Source organism: Lacerta agilis, chromosome 18, assembly GCF_009819535.1.
Source record: "Lacerta agilis isolate rLacAgi1 chromosome 18, rLacAgi1.pri, whole genome shotgun sequence".
Lineage (NCBI taxonomy): Eukaryota > Metazoa > Chordata > Lepidosauria > Squamata > Lacertidae > Lacerta > Lacerta agilis.
The window spans coordinates 10,378,489-10,398,964 of record NC_046329.1 but is presented as its reverse complement, the minus strand read 5'-3'; the positions used below and the strand labels follow the sequence as shown (position 1 = coordinate 10,398,964).

General features: G+C 50.6%; 1 protein-coding gene across 1 annotated transcript; it reads right to left on the bottom strand.

Moving 5' to 3' along the window:
* Positions 1–11,812: 11,812 nt before the first annotated feature.
* PLPPR3 (phospholipid phosphatase related 3) lies at positions 11,813–20,199 on the bottom strand. The gene is made up of 8 exons (XM_033136815.1): positions 20,127–20,199; positions 17,976–18,116; positions 16,249–16,434; positions 15,873–16,002; positions 15,350–15,545; positions 15,125–15,182; positions 13,939–14,112; positions 11,813–13,155 (listed from the first exon to the last, which is right to left on the bottom strand). Exons 2-8 carry the CDS (start codon positions 18,048–18,050, stop codon positions 11,863–11,865), a joined length of 2,112 nt encoding a protein of 703 aa, XP_032992706.1. The 5' UTR covers positions 18,051–18,116; positions 20,127–20,199; the 3' UTR covers positions 11,813–11,862.
* Between the last annotated feature and the right edge of the window lie 277 nt (positions 20,200–20,476).

Genomic DNA, 20,476 nt, shown 5'->3' with positions numbered 1-20,476 from the left:
GGTTTTTTTTTTTTTCTTCTTTTTAAGGAATAGCTTGAGAATCAGTCAGCAAACCCTTGAGGACTTCTATTTCCGTGTGTGTTGAGTTGGTATGTTTTCAGACGCACACAGGCATATAGAAGTTTAACTGGGTTGGGGGGGGGAGAGGGGTTTCACCTTTCCTTTTTTTTCTGGGTTCACCTTTTCGATCCTGTGTTGTTGTTTTTTGCATGTAAATGTGAGTAATGAGAAAAAAAGGTGTAAATATTTATAATTTTTTATACCTGTTGTAAGACATGAGGGGGCAGCAGAACCCAAGTTTTTTTGGTAAAAACAGATGTATTGTATATTTTGATAACCAGCTTATTACAGGTTCAGTATTGCGGGGAGGGCTTGCCGTTCACGTCAGAAATTCCATTGCCTGGCTCATGAGGGGGAAAAATGTAATGCAAAAAAAGAAGAAAAATTAAAACTATTCTATACTGAACGTAGTACCTTTTCTTCCGTAGCCCATTACTTACTTTTCTTGTTTGGATTGTAGAAAGCAGTCGATTGGCTTATCTGTACTTCTTTTTATTTTGGCTCTCAATAAATGTCTTCTGTATTCTTTGCTTCTGTTTCTTTCCTACTTTTGTTATTGTGCCTTTTTTTTAAAATCTGTTTTGTTTTATGCTCAACTCCACACCCTCCTTAATATAATTCCAGCTGCCTCCCATTTTATACACCTTTTATTTATTTATTTATCTATTCATTCATTTATTTCCATGCTTCCCTGGGGATGGGGGGGAGCTCTGCAAATCTTCAGCGAATCTCTCTCTCCTTAAAAGTTTCCGCTGGTAGAGAGGGAAAGGTGCTATAATGAGAAGACTTTTAAACGGGGGGCTGTAGCAACCCTGCCCTTGGTTTCGTTCCTCAGCCCCATTTTCGCCCCACCGAAAGATGCTCACTTCCACCATAAAACTGAAGTCACTTAGAGGTGTTCTTCTTTGGCGATCCCTCGTAGCCGAGTAAGATTGTCTTCCATGAAAACGGTTTTAGCAGTGAGTCCTTAAGTGACTGCAGAGGCCAATTCCGGATCCACACGTCCTTCCACAGTGGGGACATAGGTTTCCGGGCGGGAGTTGATCCCGGTGAGGGTTTACCAAGCGTGCCTTCCTCTGAGCACGTTTCTCCCTTGCGTCCTGAGTTCGAGTGTCTTCAAAACCCAGGACACCTTTGGTAAAGGCTGTTCTCCAACTGGAGCGCTCGCAGGCCAGTGTTTCCCAGTTCTCGGTGTTTATACTACATTTTTAAAGATTTGCCTTGGGAGAGTCTTTGAACCTCTTTTGTTGACCACCAGCTTTCCATTCTTAAGTTCGGAATAGAGTAGTTGCTTTGGAAGACGATAATCAGGCATCCGCACAACATGACCAGTCCAACGAAGTCCAATCGTGGCTTCGACACTGGCGATCTTTGCTTCTTCCAGTACACAGACATTAGTTTGCCCGTCTTCCCAAGCGTTGTGTAACAATTTTCCAGAGACACCATTGATGGAATCTTTCAAGGTATACTCATTCCACCGCTGGGATGTTTTCCTGCTGCCAGAATACGGTTGCGCAGGAGAACACACAAACTGGTTAGTCATATAATTGTAGAGTTGTATCTTGTCATCTAGTCCATCCTCCTTGTAAAATCAGGAATCACTTGCTCAGTGTGGGGCTCGAACTGATTCGGATGCTCTACCGACTGATCCATCCTGGCCGGGTTGCTGGTACATTTGTTGCCCGACAAAATTGTGCAGACTGTCTTTGCTTGGCACAACTTGCGTTGGATTTTCTTGGTGCGTGGCATTAAAACGGTGCCGGCCCCAAATTTAACATTTACTTCTGCCGGGTGGAAGGGTTTGCGAAGGTTAAGCCTCGCACATTGCCTTTGCAACGCGGCTTTTTGTCGTCTCCTTGGTTTTGCTTTCGAATCCAAGCTGGTTTCCCTGGAATCCAGGGGGAACCATTGATAACGGCGCAAAGGTCGGGAAGAGACCTTCTCCTTCTCGGTTGCCTTGCTCCTGTCCGCTCTTTGCCGATGGCCTCAAAAGATTCTGTGACTAATGATGAAGCCACGCTTGGCAAATCCACACCACCATCAACTCCTGCCCGGAAACCTATGTCCCCACCGTGGACGGACATGTGGATCCGGAATTGGCCTCCGCAGTCACTTACGGGTACGGACTCACTGTTAAGACCGTTTTCATGGAAAACAATCTTACTCGGCTACGAGGGATCGCCAAAGAAGGAGGTTGAAATGCAGCCCTCGAGTCTCCGGTGCTTGATAAATGCATTTTTGCGAACAAGCAAAAAGCCCCCTCCATGCGCACACACACACAGAAAAAAAAGTGTCCAGCTATTTTTTAGAATTCTTTTTTTTTTAAACCAGCCCTGCACGGCAATGAATTGTTAAATTATCAGATGTCTGGAGCGATTGTGCCTTTGTCCACATTGCAGGGGTCTCTATAGCAACCCCAGTGGGAAAAAGCACAAGGGGTGGGGTGGGGGCTCGCTGTTGTAATCCTGTCTTATTTGTTTCTCCCTCCCTCCCAGCAAGCTCTTTCCCGGGACAGCGAAGTCCCCTGTTGCCATAGAAAGCGCATCAAATATTGGGGGGGGGGGGTCTATAAACGAGCCGATGCTCTCATTGGGTTGGGTGGAGGGCTATCCAGCAAGGAACATAAAACTGCCTTTATGTCGAAAAATTGCATGAACCACGTATTTCGGTGCTGTCTGCAGAAAAGGCTGGGAGGGGGGTCTTTTTCAGCCACGAGCAATGGACGGGGGGGGGGCAGAAAGACATAAGGCTTGGTCTCTGATATCTGTACTGGTTGCCACTGGCCCAAGCGATCTAAAGCCAATAATTAAAATTTATTTATGCCCCAGCCAATCCCGACACATGAAAACCAAATAAAACGTTGAACGTTAACATTAACGAGCTGCTGAAAGCCTGCAAATTTTGATAATAAACCCGATTTGCAATGGGGGGGGGGGGTTGAATAATTTCGATTGCAACTGTAAAGTGCGACGGACTGCGCGGAATTGACAAAGTTAGCCAAAAAAGGAACCCAACGATGACGGCTTTGTGGAAGAAGGGAAGCCTTTTCCAGAATATTTAACAAGATTCTACAGTTTCTTTAAACTCTTTATTCGCGAGCAGGATTCGAAGTCTGAGCAACAGGGTGCAGCGAAGGGGGTTTGTAACGAAACCGCCACGGAATGGGAAGTCGACAAAACAAAAAAATAAAACGTATAGGACTGTCTATGTGGAATACTTTTCCCTTTTTTTGCAATTTAATTTTAAAATACTTTTTTTTAAAAAAAGGATAAGATCTGCGGATTGTTCCTGGCAGGGTTGAGACGACCCGCTTGGAACCTGAATTGCATGTCAAATGGAAATGAAATTGCATTAAATTTCTAGCTTGGCTCCCCAACCCGAGCTGCTCGGGGTGTCGTGGTAAGCACCCAGTCTCTTTAAAGGGGAGGTGGAGGAGCCTGAGATGCTCGGTGGAGTGGTACCCGTCGCCGTGGCAACGGCAAGGTCAGCTGCCGAGGGAGCATCTCTCCATCGCATTGGAGTCGTGAGAATGGCATGTGATGTGGGAAAAGCGAGGCGGGGGGATGTTGCTGGGGGGGCACACCTCTTCACCCCCACCCCAAATAAAACAGCTTTTCATCTATTCCACCCCCTCCTCTATTAGAAGACCTCAGCAGGCGTTTTGGGCCCCTTGAGCTCGGAGCTATATGCCTTCCCACCCACCGCTGCTTTCAAAATCCCTCTTTCTCCCACGCTCTTGTCTTGCTTTGCCATGGCAACCCCATCCGTCTGCCCCCCCCTCTCTGGGTGCCCGCATTTAGCATTTAGTGTGGGTGATACATGCTCGCTCCTTCCCTAACCTCTTCCTCCTGGTGTCAGTATTAGTCACTCTTTCACGCTGAATTTGTTCATCCTCAATAAATGGAGCAATTAATAGCAATAATAATAATATAATATGTTATTGGGGGGAACCTGCTCCTTTTCACTTATGGGGTATCCAAGAGCCCGTCTACTGTCCTTAAGTGGCTTCCCTACTGGTAGGAGGAAACGACAGAGACCAAGCAGACGGCACGAAAGGAAAGAGCAATGAGGAGGGAAGAGGGAACCGAGCGAGTTTCTACAATCTCCAGATGCAATATCTGGTTACGCAATGTGTGAAACGTGAGGCTGGACCAGGCAGATCTTTCCTACGAGTTATTTAGGAAATAGCTGAAGAAGTGTGCATGCACACGAAAGCTCATACCAAGAACAAACTTAGTTGGTCTCTAAGGTGCTACTGGAAGGGGAAAAAATTATTTTGTTCAGGAAATACTGTAGAGGACATCTTTGCATGCTCTTGTTATAAGAAAAAAAAATGCTCCCTTTCCTTTATGGGGTACCCAAGAGCCCTCACAGAGTCCTTAAGTGGGTTCTCTATCGGTAGGAGGAAACGACAGAGGCCAAGCATAGACCTGCAGTGTTGGAAGGGGACCCCCAAGGTCATCTAGCCCAACCCCATGATGCAGGATTTTACGCAGCCGAAATCGAACCCGCAACCTTGGCATCTCCAGCACCAGACTAACCGACGGAGATGTCCTGCTTCGTTGGCGTGAACCCCCAGCGACTGTCCTTAGTTTCGCAGCCCTGAAGAGCGGAGCGTTCGGCCTGCCCAGGGTTCAACCTTAGCCGCGTAGCAAATGCATTTTTTTTCCCCTGGGGATCCGCCGAATGGCACAGGATCGCAGGCTGGTCGAGTTGCAAGGGACCCCGGGGGGTCCTCTACTCCAAACCCCTGCCATACAGGAATCTTTCGCCCGACATGGGGCTCGAACCCGTGACCCCGAGAGATTAGACTTGTGGTTGTTGTTTTCCTCTTCTTTTCCCCCTCTCACCCGCTTGCAAAATCAGGTTTCGAATTAAAAACCACCTAAGGCTGGCAGAAAAACTGCCTATCCACAAGATTAGCACACTCTTCCTCGTTGTCACAGCAACCTTGAGGATGAAATTGCAGTGGTCTGCATTCCCCTGCTTTTGCGGAAGGAAGAGGGAGGGCTGTCCGTCTCTTTCAATTCCGTTATTGACTCGAAAAGGGGCTGGAAAACTGCTTTCATCTTGGGGGTCATGTGGGTGGGGGGAGATAACGTACATTTACCTTTGCAACAGGACCCAGGTGGCGCTGTGGGTCAAACCACAGAGCCCAGGGCTTGCCGATCAGAAGGTCGGCGGTTCGAATCCCCACAATGACGGGGTGAGCTCCCGTTGCTCGGTCCCTGCTCCTGACAACCTAGCAGTTCGAAAGCACGTCAAAGTGCGAGTAGATAAATAGGTACCACTCCGGCGGGAAGGGAAACGCCGTTTCCGTGCGCTGCTCTGGTTCGCCAGAAGCGGCTCAGTCATGTTGACCACGTGACCCAGAAGCTGGACGCCGGCTCCCTCGGCCAGTAAAGCGAGATGAGCGCCACAGTCCCAGAGTCGTCCGCGACTGGACCTAACAGTCAGGGGTCCCACAGGGATGATTTCGACGCATACCTCTCTCTCCTATATTATTATTATTGGGGTTATCTTAAGGTGACCAGATTTTTTTCAATGCACCCAGGGACACTTTTCAACTTGCATGGGGACTGATTTGTAAATCCAGGGGCTGTCCCCAGGAAACAGGGACATCTGGTAACCTTAAGGTTATCTGCCACTCGGACTACTGCAATGTGCTCTACGTGGGGCTCCCTTTGAAGGTGACCCCAGAAACTGCAACTAATCCAGAATGCGGCAGCTAGACTGGCGACTGGGAGTGGAGACCATATGACACCGGTCCTGAAAGACCTACATTGGCTCCCAGGACATTTCGAAGCACAATTCAAAGGGTTGGTGCTCACCTCGGAAACTCTAAACAGCCCAGTATACCTGAAGGAGCATCTCCATCCCGGACACCGGGGTCCATCTCCCGAGGGCCTTCTGGCGGTTCCCTCCCTGCGAGAAGCGAGGTTACAGGGAACCAGGCAAAGGGCCTTTTCGGTGGTGGCGCCCTCCCGTCAGATGTCAAGGAAATAAACAACTATCTGACTTTTAGAAGACGTCTGAAGGCAGTCCCATTTAGGGAAGTTTTTAATGTTTGATGTTTTATCGTATTTTTGTAATATTCGGTTGGGAGCCGCCCAGTTTTTCGGTGGAAACCCAGCCAGATGGGCGGGGTATGAGTAATAAATTATTATTTTTATCTCTTATTATTTTATTATTCTCCACCCAGGTAGGAAGAGGCACTGCACCATCAGAGGATCCCTCCTCTTCCTTACTTTCCTGGAGATACTTGGGTACGTCTTACAACTTACGGGACTCCAGCCGCGTCCGATTAAGACCTCCCGGAAACATACAAGGCATGGTCTGATTCGGATCTGTTCATTTCAGCAGGTCTACTCTGAGTAGGGCTTAGCGGCATAACAGCCCACTCCGCCTTCTGCAGCGGTTGCGGAGTTTCTTGCTGCGGGGCTGATATTGTGCATCGCTGTAAAAAAAAATTGCATGCCTGTCAGGCGATGTGTTGCCATTGATCGCCGACGGTCAACTGCCCTGTGTCCTTTTAACATGGAGCGGTACATAAAATATGAAAGATAATGGCATCTTTGGCGACAGAGGCCTGAATCGAGAGGAATGGAGGCAGGTGGCTGAAGCTGTTCCTAGTTAATCCCCCCCCGCCCCCAGCCAGATGTTGGCTTGCTAAATATATATGTTGATCCATCTCAGCTGTGACACCAAATACTCTGGAAGGTTTGTGGGAAGGAGGCGGGTGGCAGAGTCCACACATGCCCATCAAATGCTCTCTCCTCCTCCAAGCGTGCGAGTGCCAGGAGGCGGTTGGAGGATGGATGGCGGCTAACGGGTTGAGGTTGAATCCTGACAAGACAGGAGTACTGTTTTCGGGTGTGGGTGTGGGGGGATCTGAATGAGTCTGCGTTCTGTGCGCTGCTCTGGTTCGCCAGAAGAGGCTTAGTCCTGCCGGCCACATGACCCGGAAGCTGGACGCCGGCTCCCTCGGCCAGTAAAGCGAGATGAGCGCCGCAACCCCAGAGTCGTCCGCGACTGGACCTAACGGTCAGGGGTCCCTTTACCCTTAAAGGGTGCTGGGAATTGTAGCGCCATGAGTACTTCCCTGGAAGTGGGTTTATCCACCAATCCCTGCTCCCAGGGAAACCTGCAAGGGGAATGACAACAGAATTAAGGGAGATTTTGCCTCCTCTGAAAGCCCTGTTGTGGATTTGCAGAATCCCAGCTGCTTTTGGCGTGTAATTTTTACGAGTTGTCTCTGTGTGTGGGTCGGGTGGGAAATCCCCTTCCCAGAATATCCACCCGGATATTGCAGATTTGGCCATTTCTTCTGCACAGAACCGAGAAGGAGGAAGGCAGGCATTAACGTCTCTCCAGCTGCTGGGAGGGAAAAAAAAGAGGATTCTGGTTTTTTTCTCGCCACCAAGCTGAGCTCTAATTAGCTTTGTGCGCCCAGATTAAAAAAAGAGAGAGCTTGGACGAGGAGATTTTAAAGGCTTAGCTGCTTTGGAATGAGTAAATCGCAAAGGGCGAAAGTGTTTTCTCTTGCCAACCTCCCGGGAGACAGCAAGGCAGAGAGAGAAGAGATGGTTGCAGAATAGCCTGCCGTGACATGGGATTCCCCACAGGGATGATGCAAACTGGCTCTCAGGTTGCTCTGCGTACCTGTGCAAAGGTGACATTCGCAGGGAAACCAAAATCCTTGTTTGCAAAGCTATTGTACTACCGACCTTACTGCACGCTTGCGAAACGTGGGCCGCTTATAAACTCCATCTCCGACTCCTCGAAAGATTCCATCGACGGTGTCTCCGAAATATTTTACACATCACCTGGGAAGACAGGCGAACGAACGCCAGTGTACCGGAAGAGCGGAAAGGTTGCAAGGACCCAGGCCAGGACGGCAATAAACAATATTGATATGATCAAACTTTCTATGGCTGTCGAAATGCTTGTTACACAATTGTCTCGATAGAAATGACTAAATGGATAATAATGTCGGAAGATAAAAGTTTAATTTGAGATTCTTTATTATTCCAGCTGAAGAGGAATAAACGAAACAGGGCCTTGTCCTGGAGTTAGCAATCGTAACTGGAATTTGTTTTATACTTTCAACAACAAAAATGGAGAAAAGCATCGTTTATTGCCGCCCTGGCCTGAGTCCTTGCAACCTTTCTACTTTATTTCCTGCATTCTCCAAGGACTCCAATTTTCTAATTAGTGTACTGGAAGAAGCAAAGATCACCAGTGTCAAAGCGATGATTCTTCGACATCAACTTCGTTGGACTGGTCTTGTTCTGCGGATGCCTGATTCTCGTCTTCCAAACAACTCCTCTATTCCAAACTTTAAAATGGAAAGCGTAATGTTGGTGGTCAACAAAAGAGGTTTAAAGACTCTCTCAAGGCAAATCTTTAAAAATGTAGTATAAACACAATTGGGAAACACTGGCCTGCGAGCGCTCCAGTTGGAGAGCAGCCTTTCCCAGAGGTGTCTTGGGTTTTGAAGACACTCGAACTCAGGACACAAGGGAGAAACGTGCTAAGAGGAAGGCACGCATGGCAAACCCTCACCGGGATCAACTCCCGCCCAGAAACCTATGTCCCCACTGTGGAAGGACGTGTGGATCCAGAATTGTCCTCCGCAGTCACTTGTGGACTCACTGCTAAAACCGTAATAAAATAACAAAATTCCTTCCAGTAGCACCTTAGAGACCAACTAAGTTTGTTCTCGGTATGAGCTTTCGTGTGCGTGCACACTCCTTCAGATACCGTGTTTATGGAAGACAATCTTACTCGGCTACGAGGGATCGCCAAAGGCGATGAAGAGGTGTGTGCCGAGTGTGGATTTTGACTTGGGGTGCTGCCTCGATCTGGAAAGACACCAGGCCCATAGCTCATCTTGGTGAATTATTATTAACATACACCATCTGTTCTTCATGAGCAGTCGATTTGCAGCCTCTTGTAAAGCACTCTGGCTGCAGCAGCAGCAGCAGCTATTCCCAAGCAGGCTCCAATGGGGGGAAGTGACACAGCGCAGCTCCCACCCCTGACCCCATCATGGTCTCGAAAACCACACACTTTCCAGAGGAGATCGGTCCACAATTAATTTTTATTTCTCGGAGACAGAGCAAGGCTTCCCAAAATCTCTCGAAGGCAAACTACCCATCGGAACAACTGAATTTCAGGGGTGTTCCAAAGGGGTGGGCTCCAAGTCTCTTTTTTTCTGCCCCCTTCCCCATTTACATATATTTAAAACTGTTTACGGGGCTGGTGAGTGCGCTGCAAATCTCGGCGCCGGCAAGACCGGGGAGGTTTGCAGCGGCGCATTTAAATTGGCACATGCCAGTTGTACGCAGATATGCATCTTCTTGAAATTGAAATTACCAGGGAGAGAGGAACCTTATAAATGCCCTTTATGCCTATCTTGCACCCATCTCTCCCCAGGCTTCACCTTTCACAAAGGAAACCCCCCCCTCTTCTACCTAACCACTTCCCCATGCCATTTGTTGGGGGGCCCTATTAAAACAACAACAGCCCCCCCATCATGTTCCCATAAGGTTATACATTCCTTCCTCGCAGACATAAATTCATGCCAACATTCCCCTTAAGACAGCGGATCCCGCCCGCTGGGCTCGGGTACCCAGCCGGCGTCGTTACGGAAACAGAGGCCCAGAATTCCTGGAAGCCAAGTGAGACGCCTTTTGGGGAGCCCTGGGTTGTCTTCCCCTCCACCCACCCTAACCTTTATATATATATAGAGAGAGAGGATTCATCACTTTTAAAACAGACTGAGTCCTACTCAGACCCATTGAAATGAATGGGCAGGACTAACAGGCCAACCCATTTCAATGCTCCAGTCTCGGGATAGCGATGGGTACAGCTCCTATTCCATCCTCTCCAACATTTCTCTCCTGAAAATAGGGACGTCCTATTCCATCCCCTCCAACATTTCTCTCCTGAAAATAGGGACGTCCTATTCGATCCCCTCCAACGTTTCTCCCATGAAAATAGGGACGTCCTAAGGAAAAGCAGGACGTTCTGGGATCAAATCAGAAACTAGGACGGCTTCTGCATACCCAGGACTTTCCCTGGAAAACAGGGACCCTCCGAGCGTCTGCCCAGAAGCTGTCCTAACAACGAAGTCCAAAGAAAGGACAGCCTTTCCCGCTAGGAACGATTAGGCGCTTGCTTACAAATGCAATTCCGTCAAATTGGCGGATGCCATGGCTATTTCCTCTTTCGGGAAACTCCCTTGCCTGAGCAGGAAGAGGATAAGTAACGGATAATCGTGAAAGGGGGGTATTCGGGTTTTCCGCGGATCCATCTGCAGCAAGAGGATCCGTGGTTTACTCAAACTACCTAAACCTGCCTTCCTAACCTCGTGGCCTTTGGGTGTCGCCGGACTCCCAATCCCATCGGCTCCTGCCGATGGGAGTTGGAGTCTAAGGACATCCGGAACCAAGTTAAGGAAACATCTGGAATGAATACTGGATCTTACGGTGGCAGCTTCCAATTTTGACGTCGCGTCTCGAAATCAAGCCCCACTCCTCCCTCCCCACCCCACCCACCCCAGTTAATAAACCCATCTCATGCGAACAGGTGGTGCCACCCCCTGTACAACCCCACAGGCCCCCCCATAAGGCTATACATTTCACATGCCCTCCCTACTTCAAGCATTGAGTCATGCCACGCTATAAACCCTCAAAATACATATTATCTCCCCATCACATTCTTAGGGACACGGCGGAATCTGCTCCAGAAACCTCGTGACTAATAACAGCCACCGTTTCTTTCCGGACGGGGCAACCAGGGTCTCTCCCACCCCTCCCGACCCCCACTAGTTCTACCTTCGCTTTGTGCCACTTTGGGGAGGGCAGAATCCAGCACCCCAGGAATGCCCCCCTTCTGCCAGTCCCAAACAAAACATATCGACCTTATGACGTCTGATGCTCGCGGGGTGCCTGCCAACAGCCAGGATGGCTAAGTAGAGCCTCCAAGGACAGGGGCAGTCTACCCCCGGAGACTAAATGCTTCAGGTAAGCCACGTTTGTTGGCTCCTAGTATAATCTCGTTGGCCGCTGCAGGGAAGAACAGGCACGGCGGACTTTTCTGTTCCCCCGGCACCCTAGCCAGAAAATCCTATCTTTCCCAAGACTTATCTCTTCTTCCTCCTCCTCTTCTGTCTCCTTTGGGTAGCCCAGGTATTTACAGATTCCCTCCCTGCTTTCGTTGGAGACAAAGGAAACGTCTCCGGATCGTCACTCGGGGGAGGCTGAATCTTGCAAGCTAAGTGACCCACCCACCTGACTTTCCCAAATACGACACATTTTGCAAAAGGGCAGGGCTCCTGGGTGATGGGAGATCGTACCAAGTGGCCCAACCCAGCCCATTCCCTTCCGTAATGTTTGAACCACCCCATGCCAGGCTCCCCGCTCTGGTCGGCTTTACAATCAGTAGTTACGAATAAATTACACTTGTCCTGAAAATCAACAGCACCGATAATTTGTCGGGTATTCTTTTTTTTAAGAAAAAATATCCCTCGGGTCCCTCAATGTCTCCGATTCCCTGCGCGGAGGATGCTGCGATAATCCAGAAGAGGGGCAGGTAATTCCTTGCCTAAAACACAGCAGGAAATCCCAGAAATTTGGTCCGCACATCTTCCCCAAAGTAAACACCGGATGTCCACCATTCCACACCCGGTAAACGGAGATCTTTGCCACGGAGATGGCGAATGCCCGAAATCAATTTTTATTTTTGGAAATGTGGGGAGGAATCGTTCCAATCCCGTTTCGGCACCCCACGGCACACCTAGTCTTTGAACCGCCGGTGGGCTTGCATCTTCTTGTAGAAGTTTTCCGTCTCCTCCGCCTGCCCGTCCTTCTCGCCGACCGTCAGGCTCGTCGGCTTCCGGCGCAGCGTCGACTCCCGGCTGGGCCCCCCGAGCATGTTTTCCGCGGGGCTGGTCTCGCTGCCCCCGACTCCCGCCGCCACGTTTATGGTGGCCAGGCTGCCGTAGCGCGGCTCGTCTTGCTCGATGTCGCTGACCGACGACCCCGGCGAGACCCCGGCGCTCTTGGCCGGCCGGAAGCCGCGGAAATCCTTGCCCATGTCGTTGAGCTCGTAAACGTCCGTCCCGTCCGACACCTTCTGGGTGGCTTTCCATTCCCACGGCCCGTTCCCAGAAGAGAGGTGCACGACCGGGTGGTGCGGCGCGTGGGCATCGATGGTGACGACGCTCGAGCTGTCCCGTTCTGACGGGGACCGGTACTGCGAGGAATCGGAGCTGGTGGACGACGAGGACGTCTCTGAGTGCTTGGGCGTCACCGAAACCATCCCTGGCTGCTTTGACATGGCGATGACCTGCATGAGGCGAGGAGGGTTGGCCACCCTCTGCGACGCTGAACCTTTCTCGGCCATCATCATCCATTTCGCTCGCACGGCCGAGCTGCTCTTGGGCGAAATGTTGGCCCCGGCGTTGGCTTGACTCTCCTCAGGGATGTGCACCAGCTGGGTCGCTCCGGGCCTCGGCTGGATGAGGACCCGGGGACCCATGGCAGCGCGCTCGGCTGTCCGGGCCTGGACGGTGGGGTACAGCGACGGCGGGATATGTTCGTCGTCCTCTCCGACCAAGCAATCGGAGCCGACCCGCCGGGCCACTTCCTCGGCCAAGGTCATCCCCCGGCCTTCCACGGACTTCTGCTTCCACTCGGTGATCAGCTGCTTGGACCGCGAGGCGTCCACGGGGACGTGGATGGTCATGTGGCGCCGGGCCGGGTCGTCCATCGAGGGCGTGTTGACCCTTGGCAGCGTGTTGCTGAAGGTGACCATGTTCTCCTTGCCCATGGGGCTGCGGGGGGCCAGGAGGTCCACGTCGACGCTGGCACGCTTCAGGCTGCCCAGGGAGTTTTTCTCGCGCTGGACCTGCCGGTTCATCCCCTCCAGCCGCGTCTGCGGGTTCAGCTCGTCGGTGCTGACCGACTTGTTCTGGTGGTAGACGGAGTCGTGGCCCCGCTGGGTCAGGGCCCTCAAAGCGTCCTTGGCGGGGGGGTTGGACGGGGCCTTCTCGGTCGGAGCGCGGAAGTTGCCCACGGCGTGGTAGGCCTGTTTGGGGGCAGCAGACAGCAGCTGTTAAGACCAGTGCCAGATTTACGTATAAGCTAAACAAGCTCTAGCTTAGGGCCCCACTCTCTTGTTGGGCCCCAAAAAAAATTAAAGGGGGAAAAACTGGGTGTACATTTCCAAAATATAAGATAAAAAATAAAATAAAACCTACATCCAGCAGCAGTGTTTTGTGTTGTGTAGGCTCCTGTGATGGGCCCCACCTGTTAGCCTGCTCCCTAAAATATCCCTGGTTTGCTCCTTTCTATATATAGGATGCCTACATTGTGCATGGACTGGTTGCATGGCAACATGCGCAAATGGCTTGAGATACCTATTCGGTCCATAAATTACCATATAGCATATATTCAACGCAAAAAAACAGTGACAATTTATTGTGGACAAAGGACAGCTGGACATATAAAGGGCCCCATTACCTTCAGGAGCTGAGGGCCTGCATCAAGTTTAGGGCATAGGAATTCGTTCATTATTCCCCCCCCAAAAAAATATAGTCTGGCCCCCTGCAAGGTCTGAGGGACAGTGGGACCGGCCCCCTGCCGAAAAAGCTTGCCGGTAATGTAGAACTTGCTAGTGCAAGTTAGGAAGGATATTAAGAAACAATACGTCAACTCCTGCCTCCCTGAACATTCCCACGTGTTCGCCCACCCGGGCCCCGACTCACCGTGGACCTCTTCAGCGAGGTCGCAGCCTCGGGGTGCCCCCAACCACCGTGCCCCCCCCCAAGTGGTAGAGTCCGGGAAGGGCGTCTTAGGAGAAGAGACTTGCCAGATAGGCTGCGATTCCTGATCCGATGAGGAAACCCACATAGACGTCGATGGGGTGGCTGCGGTACTGGGTGATCTGCGTCAGGCCGCAGATTCCGGCCGCGATGGCGAAGGCGAAGACCAAGATGGGTTTGAGGAGCTTGGTGCTGTCCGAGATGATGGAGTTGAAGTACATCTGCAAAGATTGACGGGGCGGATCGTGAACAAAGGTAAGAAAACATCACACTTTAAGGTACAGGTGAAACTCGAAAGATTAGAATATCGTGGAAATGTCCATTTATGTAAGCAATTGTTTTCATTAGCTACTGGAGTTTAATATATGAGATAGACCCATGACACACAAAGCGAGATATGTCAAGCCTTTGCTTGTTATAATTGTGATGATTATGGGGCACAGCTGGTGAAAACCCCCAAATTGAGATTGTGAATTTGGGGTTCTCATCAGCCGTACGCCATAATCATCGCAATTATAACAAATATAGCTTGACATATCTCGCTTTGCATGTCATGAGTCTATCTCATATATTAGTTTCACCTTTTAAGCTGAATTACTGAAAGAAACGAACCTTTCCATGATATTCTAATTTTCCGAGTTTCACCTGTATATTACTAAATGGAAAATAACACACACACATCACACTTTAAAGAACTTCCCTGTCCAGGGCTGCCTTCAGATGCCTTCTAAAAGTCAGATAGTTGTTTATTTCCTTGACATCTGATGGGAGGGCATTCCACAGGGCGGGTGCCACCACTGAGAAGGCCCTCTGCCTGGTTCCCTGTAACTTAACTTCTGCCAGTAGACCCTCGGAGCTGGACCCCGGTGTCCGGGGTGGACAATGGGGGTGGGGTGGAGATGCTATTGAATCATTGGGGGCATGGCTTTGGGCTCCCGTTGGGGGAGCACAGCTAAGGGGGCCGTCACAATTAGGTCTTGCCCTTCAACATTTTTCGCCGCGCCTTGGAAAACAAGGGAGGGAGGTTGGGAAAGGACAAAGTATATGCTAAAATTTCGAAAACATCATTTTAAAGATTGCAGAATTTGCCACCCTTGCTGCCGAAGGCTGAAATGGAACCAGATTTTTTTTTGGGGGGGGGGCTTGTTTCAGCCCAATACTCAACCCCCCCCTAACCTGGATCGGGAACGAGCGGCCGATTCTTATCAGCGGATCACGGGATTGGAAACTCACCGACACATAGACGGCGGCAAAAGCGGAGAGCGTGGCGTGCTGGGAGGGGAATGTTTTCCTGGGAAAAAGAAGAGGGGAGGAAATGTCATACAGGAGCAATTGCCTCAGGCTGGGGTGCAGAGTGCGGGCGATTCGGGGGCCCCGCGGGCGGTGACCCCGCCCCGGGTGTCCCGGCAGGGAACGCTCCGCCGCCGGCTTTCGAAGCGCGTCCCGCATCGGCCTCACCTGGCCGAAAGGATGGCGTGCTGGTCTTGCCCCGAGCAGATGTCCTGCGTGATGTAGGGGTTGGCGTCGCAGGAGATGCCCAGGAGGGTGTAGTTGGGCTTGCAGACCGTCAGGAAAAACGGGGCGTGGTACCCTGTGGCCAGCTGGATCACGTCCGTCACGAGGGCCGTGGCGCACAGACCGAAAACGTGGACACCTGCCGGGACGCCGGAGAGATTGGTTTCCCGCCGCGATTGAGCCCAGGGGCGGAGAACCCACCAGCCTGGTGGTGGGGTCCTTATCCAGCTCTCCAAACCCGTATCTGGTGCCAAGCAAGGACCGCAGACAGGGCCAGATTGAGCTTTGATGCGGCCCTCAGCTCCTGAAGGTAATAGGGCCCTTTATATGTCCAGCCATCCTTTGTCAGCAACAAATTGTCGCTGTTTTTTTGTGTTGAATATATGCTATATATCGTAATTTATGGAGCTAACAGGTATCTCAAGCCATTTGCACATCATTGCTCGGAGGACGGAGACGAACTTACCCACGAACCGGACCGTCCTGCGGAGGAAGGAGTTGAAATTGCAGCCGCCGGCGTTGATGCTGCCCTCAGAGCTGGAGCGGCCTTTGACGTTGGACTGCAAGCAGTAGACGATGCCTTCGCCCACCATGATCTGAGAGGAAGGGAAGGAATAGGGGCGGGGTCAGAGCAAGCCCCTCCCCTCCCGGCGACTTCTCCACTTGTTGGCAAGGGATGTGAGGGGATGGAATAGGACATCCCTATTTTCAGGGGAGAAACGTTGGAGGGGATGGGAAAGCAGGACCCGAACCCACGACCCGGAGATTAAGAGCCTCCTCCTCTCCCGACTGTAGCTATAATAAAAATCCAAGAGGCAAGGAGAGGCCGGAACGCTACTTACGGAGGCCGCGGGGGCCGCGAAAGCCAAGCTGAGGAGCATGAGCAAGGGGATCATCTCCTCGTTGGTGTCTACGTAGGGCATGGAAAGAGCCCGGTCGTAACATTGGAAGCCCACCTTGGCTGGCTTGAAGAGGTCCGTCAGCTCCAAGAAGTAGAGCGTCACAACCGAGGAAGCCACAATGGGCAGCTGGAAGCCAAAAGGAGTCAGAGAGAGAAAGAGAGAGGGAAGAAGCAGGCGCTATCTTTCGGGTAAAAAGGTAAAGGTAAACCCCTGACCATTAGGTCCAGTCGCGAACGACTCTGGGGTTGCTGCGCTCATCTCGCTTTACTGGCCGAGGGATCCGGCGTCCAGCTTCCAGGTCATGTGGCCAGCAGGACTAAGCCGCTTCTGGCGAACCAGAGCAGCGCACGGAAACGGCGTTTACCTTCCCGCCGGAGCGGTACCTATTTATCTCCTTGCACTTTTGACGTGCTTTCGGACTGCTAAGTGGGCAGGAGCAGGGACCGAGCAACGGGAGCTCGCCGTGTCATTGCGGGGATTCGAACCGCCGACCTTCCGATCGGCAAGCCCTAGGCTCTGTGGTTTAACCCACAGTGCCACCCGCGTCCCTTATCTTTCGGGTAGGAGAACCTTTTTTGGTGGACGTGCAAGATAACCAAAGCATTCTGGGGAATGGTATACAGTCGTATCTCGGCTTACGTATGCTTTGGGTTGAGTACTTTTCGGGTTACGAACTCCCGATACCCGGAAGTGTAACCATCCATCCGCACATGCACAAAGCACATTTTCCGGGTTACGTACAGCGACCCGGAACCAATCAAGTATGTAACCCAAGGTATGACTGTATACAGAGGTATCTTGGTTCTCAAACGCCTTGGTTCCCAAACGCCGAAAACCCAGAAGGCAATGTTCCAGTTTTCGAACGTTTTCCAGAAGCCGAACGTCCGACACGGCTGTCGGCTATTGCTTCCGGGGCGCCTGCGCCAATCAGAAGCCGCGCCTCGGTTTCCGAACATTTCCGAAGTCAAACGGGCTTCCGGAACGGGTTAAGTTTGGCGCTCTTGTTTTCGCTATATATTTTGCGTTTTCGTTTTTGGGGCTTTTCGGTTCATTTGCTTTTGCGACTGTGCCGAACCCAGTTCAGCTACGGATCGGTGGATCGTGCGGCTGCGGAAATGGATGAAAGCCCCCCATCCAAACAACGACCGTCACCAGTGCAGGTAAAGAAAAAACAATAGTTTTAATTGTTATCATCTACGATACTGTCTTATTTATTTTATAGTACAGCGCATTGATTCTTGCTTTCATTTTATGGGTCAATGGTCTCGTTAGATAGTAAAATTCATGTTAAGTTGCTGTTTTAGGGGTTGTTTTTAAAAGTCTGGAACGGATTGATTCCGTTTTGCGTTCCTTTCTATGGGAAAGAAGCGCGCCTTGGTTTTGGAACGCTTTGGTTTTGGAACGGAATTTCCGGAATGGATTAAGTTTGAGAACCGAGGCGCCACTGTAATGGAATACAGGTTTAGTTTATGTAAAATATGCTGGGATTTATGCTACCCAAAATGAGCCATGGAAAGAGAAGAAGGGAATTCACTGATATTTTAAGGTTGTTTAAGTGAATATTCTGAATTGCAAAACAGAAAATTTTATTATTATTATTATTATTATTATTATTATTATTATTATTATTATTATTTATATATGGATGATGGAAAAGTTCTGCTTACCTCAACAAAGTAGAAGCAGGGAAGAAGAGTCATGCTGTCTTTCGGAGCCTTGCCTTTATCCTTTGCAGAGATCATGATGTCAGCGGTGGGATTCAGAGGAACCTGGTGGGTCGGGGGTCTCAGCCTAGGTTCTGCTCATAGCTGCCGCGGGGCATCCCAGAACCAAAATGAGCAGGAGTTAAAAACCACACAATTGTAGACTCGGAAGGGAACCCCGGGGGTCATCTAGCAGAACCCCCTGCAACGCAGGGAGCTTTTGCCCAGCGCGGGACTCGAACCCACAACCCTGCGCTTAAAAAGTCTCATGCTGACCTATCCCGGTCGGATCAACAATTTATTCCTTATACCCTGCCCATCTTGCTGGGTGTTCCTAAGCCACTCTGGGCAGCTCCCAACAGAATATTAAAAACACCGAACATTGAAAACTTCCCTAAACAGGGCTGCCTTCAGATGTCTTCTAAAAGTCAGATAGTTGTTTATTTCCTTGACATCTGATGGGAGGGTGCCACCACCGAGAAGGCCCTCTGCTTGGTTCCCTGTAACCTCGCTTCTTGCAGGAAGGGAACTGCCAGAAGGTCCTCGGGAGATGGACCCCGGCGTCCGGGGTGGAGACGCTCCTTCAGGGATACTGGGCCATTTAGGGCTTTCAAGGTCAGCACCAACACTTTGAATTTAGCTTGGAAATGTCCTGGGAGCAAATGGAGGTCTTTCAGGACCATTAGCCATCAATTTTGATGGGTGTACTCCAATGTACTTTTCGGGGGCCTAATCTGGCCTGCCGGTCGGTTCAATCAGGCCCCTGTGGCGGTTTATTTCCTGGGGTAAACCCCCCCAAAAAAGCTCAACAACGTCAATGCCAAAAAAAAGGTCAGTAACTTTGGTCGGCCCTCACGCACGTTCATTTCATCAAAACTGGCCCTCTTTGAAAAAAAAGTTTGGGCACCCCTGGGACTCTACACTGAATTTGACTACCAATGGATCCAACCAGTTAAAATCGAAAGGCGTGGGCAGACCGTAGGCATATTGATTTGGACAGGTCTACTCTGAGCGGGACTGACATTGGATCCGACCCTATTTAGATGCCCGCCCCTCTCCCCCCCCCCTCGGTCCTATAGATCCGCTGTCAGTCAAAATGACCCATTTAACGCCCAAATCGATACCCGGAGTCCCAGCGGTCATTGCAGCGATTGCAGACCTTTAGTAAAAAGCGTGGGGGCTTATTGCAATCCTATGGGAAGGTCACAGCACCCCCTTGTTTGCCCCCTCCACCAGCCCCTGGTACTCGCAGATAGACTTTATACACACATGGAGGTTCCATTAAAGCGGCCGTCACCGATAACCAGAGATGCAACTCCCTGCGTCAAAATTGCCCACTCCCTTTTGAAAGAAGTCAGAGAGCTCTCTGGGTCAGCGACGGAAATAAACCGATTCGTTCAGAGTAAGGAACCACCAACACTGGCATCTTGTGGCGGCGAGTTCCGAAGGAACCCTGAACCCAAGGTGTGTCTCCCCACCCCCCTCCCAGCTAATGGATGCTTTCGGAAGTTACAAGTGGCCAAACAGTCTCATCCATCCTTTAAAAAAATAATCCCTTTTCTTTTCCATTTCAAGGACCGAGAGGCTATAAGCGATAGATCAATAGAAATACTCATCATCGCAGCATAAAACTGGGGTGGGGGGGCCCGGGGGTGGTCTTCTTGGGTCTCAGACCATTCCCACCCCAAAAACCCAAAACCCAAAGAGATGTGTGTGTGGCTGGGAATAATCGCCCTAATAATAATAATAATGGACTATTCTGCGATTTATTTTCTCTCTCTCATTTTTTTGGATTGGGTATTTTGCGGCTATTGTTCGGGGACGGGTCCCGAAAGAACAATGCACTTGTGTGAGAGAGTGAGCTGGGGTTGCGGGGGGGGGGAATCCCTGCTTGTTATTTTTTGGGGGGTGGGTGGGGGTGGTCTCATTGCAGTCAGCGAGACATAGAGCCCAAACCATCTCTTTGTCTGGAGAGATGCAAAATGGGGTTGATAAAGAGACGCCAGGATTTGCGTGCGAGAGAGAGAGAGAGATATGTGATGGTGGCAGAAGAAAAGAAAGAAAACGAGGAGAGGGGAGGAAAAATAGTTTTTTAAAAAAATAAATCAAACTTACCTGCTCAGCATCTGCGAGGCACCCCCGGTTTGCAGCTGGAAACGGGGCGGGGGCGTGCGCGCATCTAGGGAGGCGACCCTCTCCAAAAAAAATTAAAAATCTTATACCACTCCTTTTTACCGTTCCGGGATGCTAAAGGACATTTCCATTCCCTTCTGTGCTGGGATTAGTGGGGAAGGGGATGCATGCTTTTTTTAAAAAAATGGGGGAGGGATCTCCCCCCAGCTTTAGATTCCGCCCACCACCGCCGGGGATTTTGGAGAAGGGGAAAATAAAAAAAAATCCTCCTTTTATCCTTGTCCAAAAAGGAGGTGGTTGTGAAATTGGAGAGGGTGGGTGGGTTTCAAAAT

Coding starts and splice junctions, on each gene's coding strand:
- PLPPR3 (XM_033136815.1), bottom strand. CDS start 18,050: ATGATCTCTGCAAAGGATAAAGGCAAGGCTCCGAAAGACAGCATGACT. Junction 16,003..16,248: donor TCGCGGCCCCCGCGGCCTCC/GTAAGTAGCGTT, acceptor CCTTCCTCTCAG/ATCATGGTGGGCGAAGGCAT. Junction 13,156..13,938: donor CAGGAATCGCAGCCTATCTG/GCAAGTCTCTTC, acceptor GCCCCCAAACAG/GCCTACCACGCCGTGGGCAA.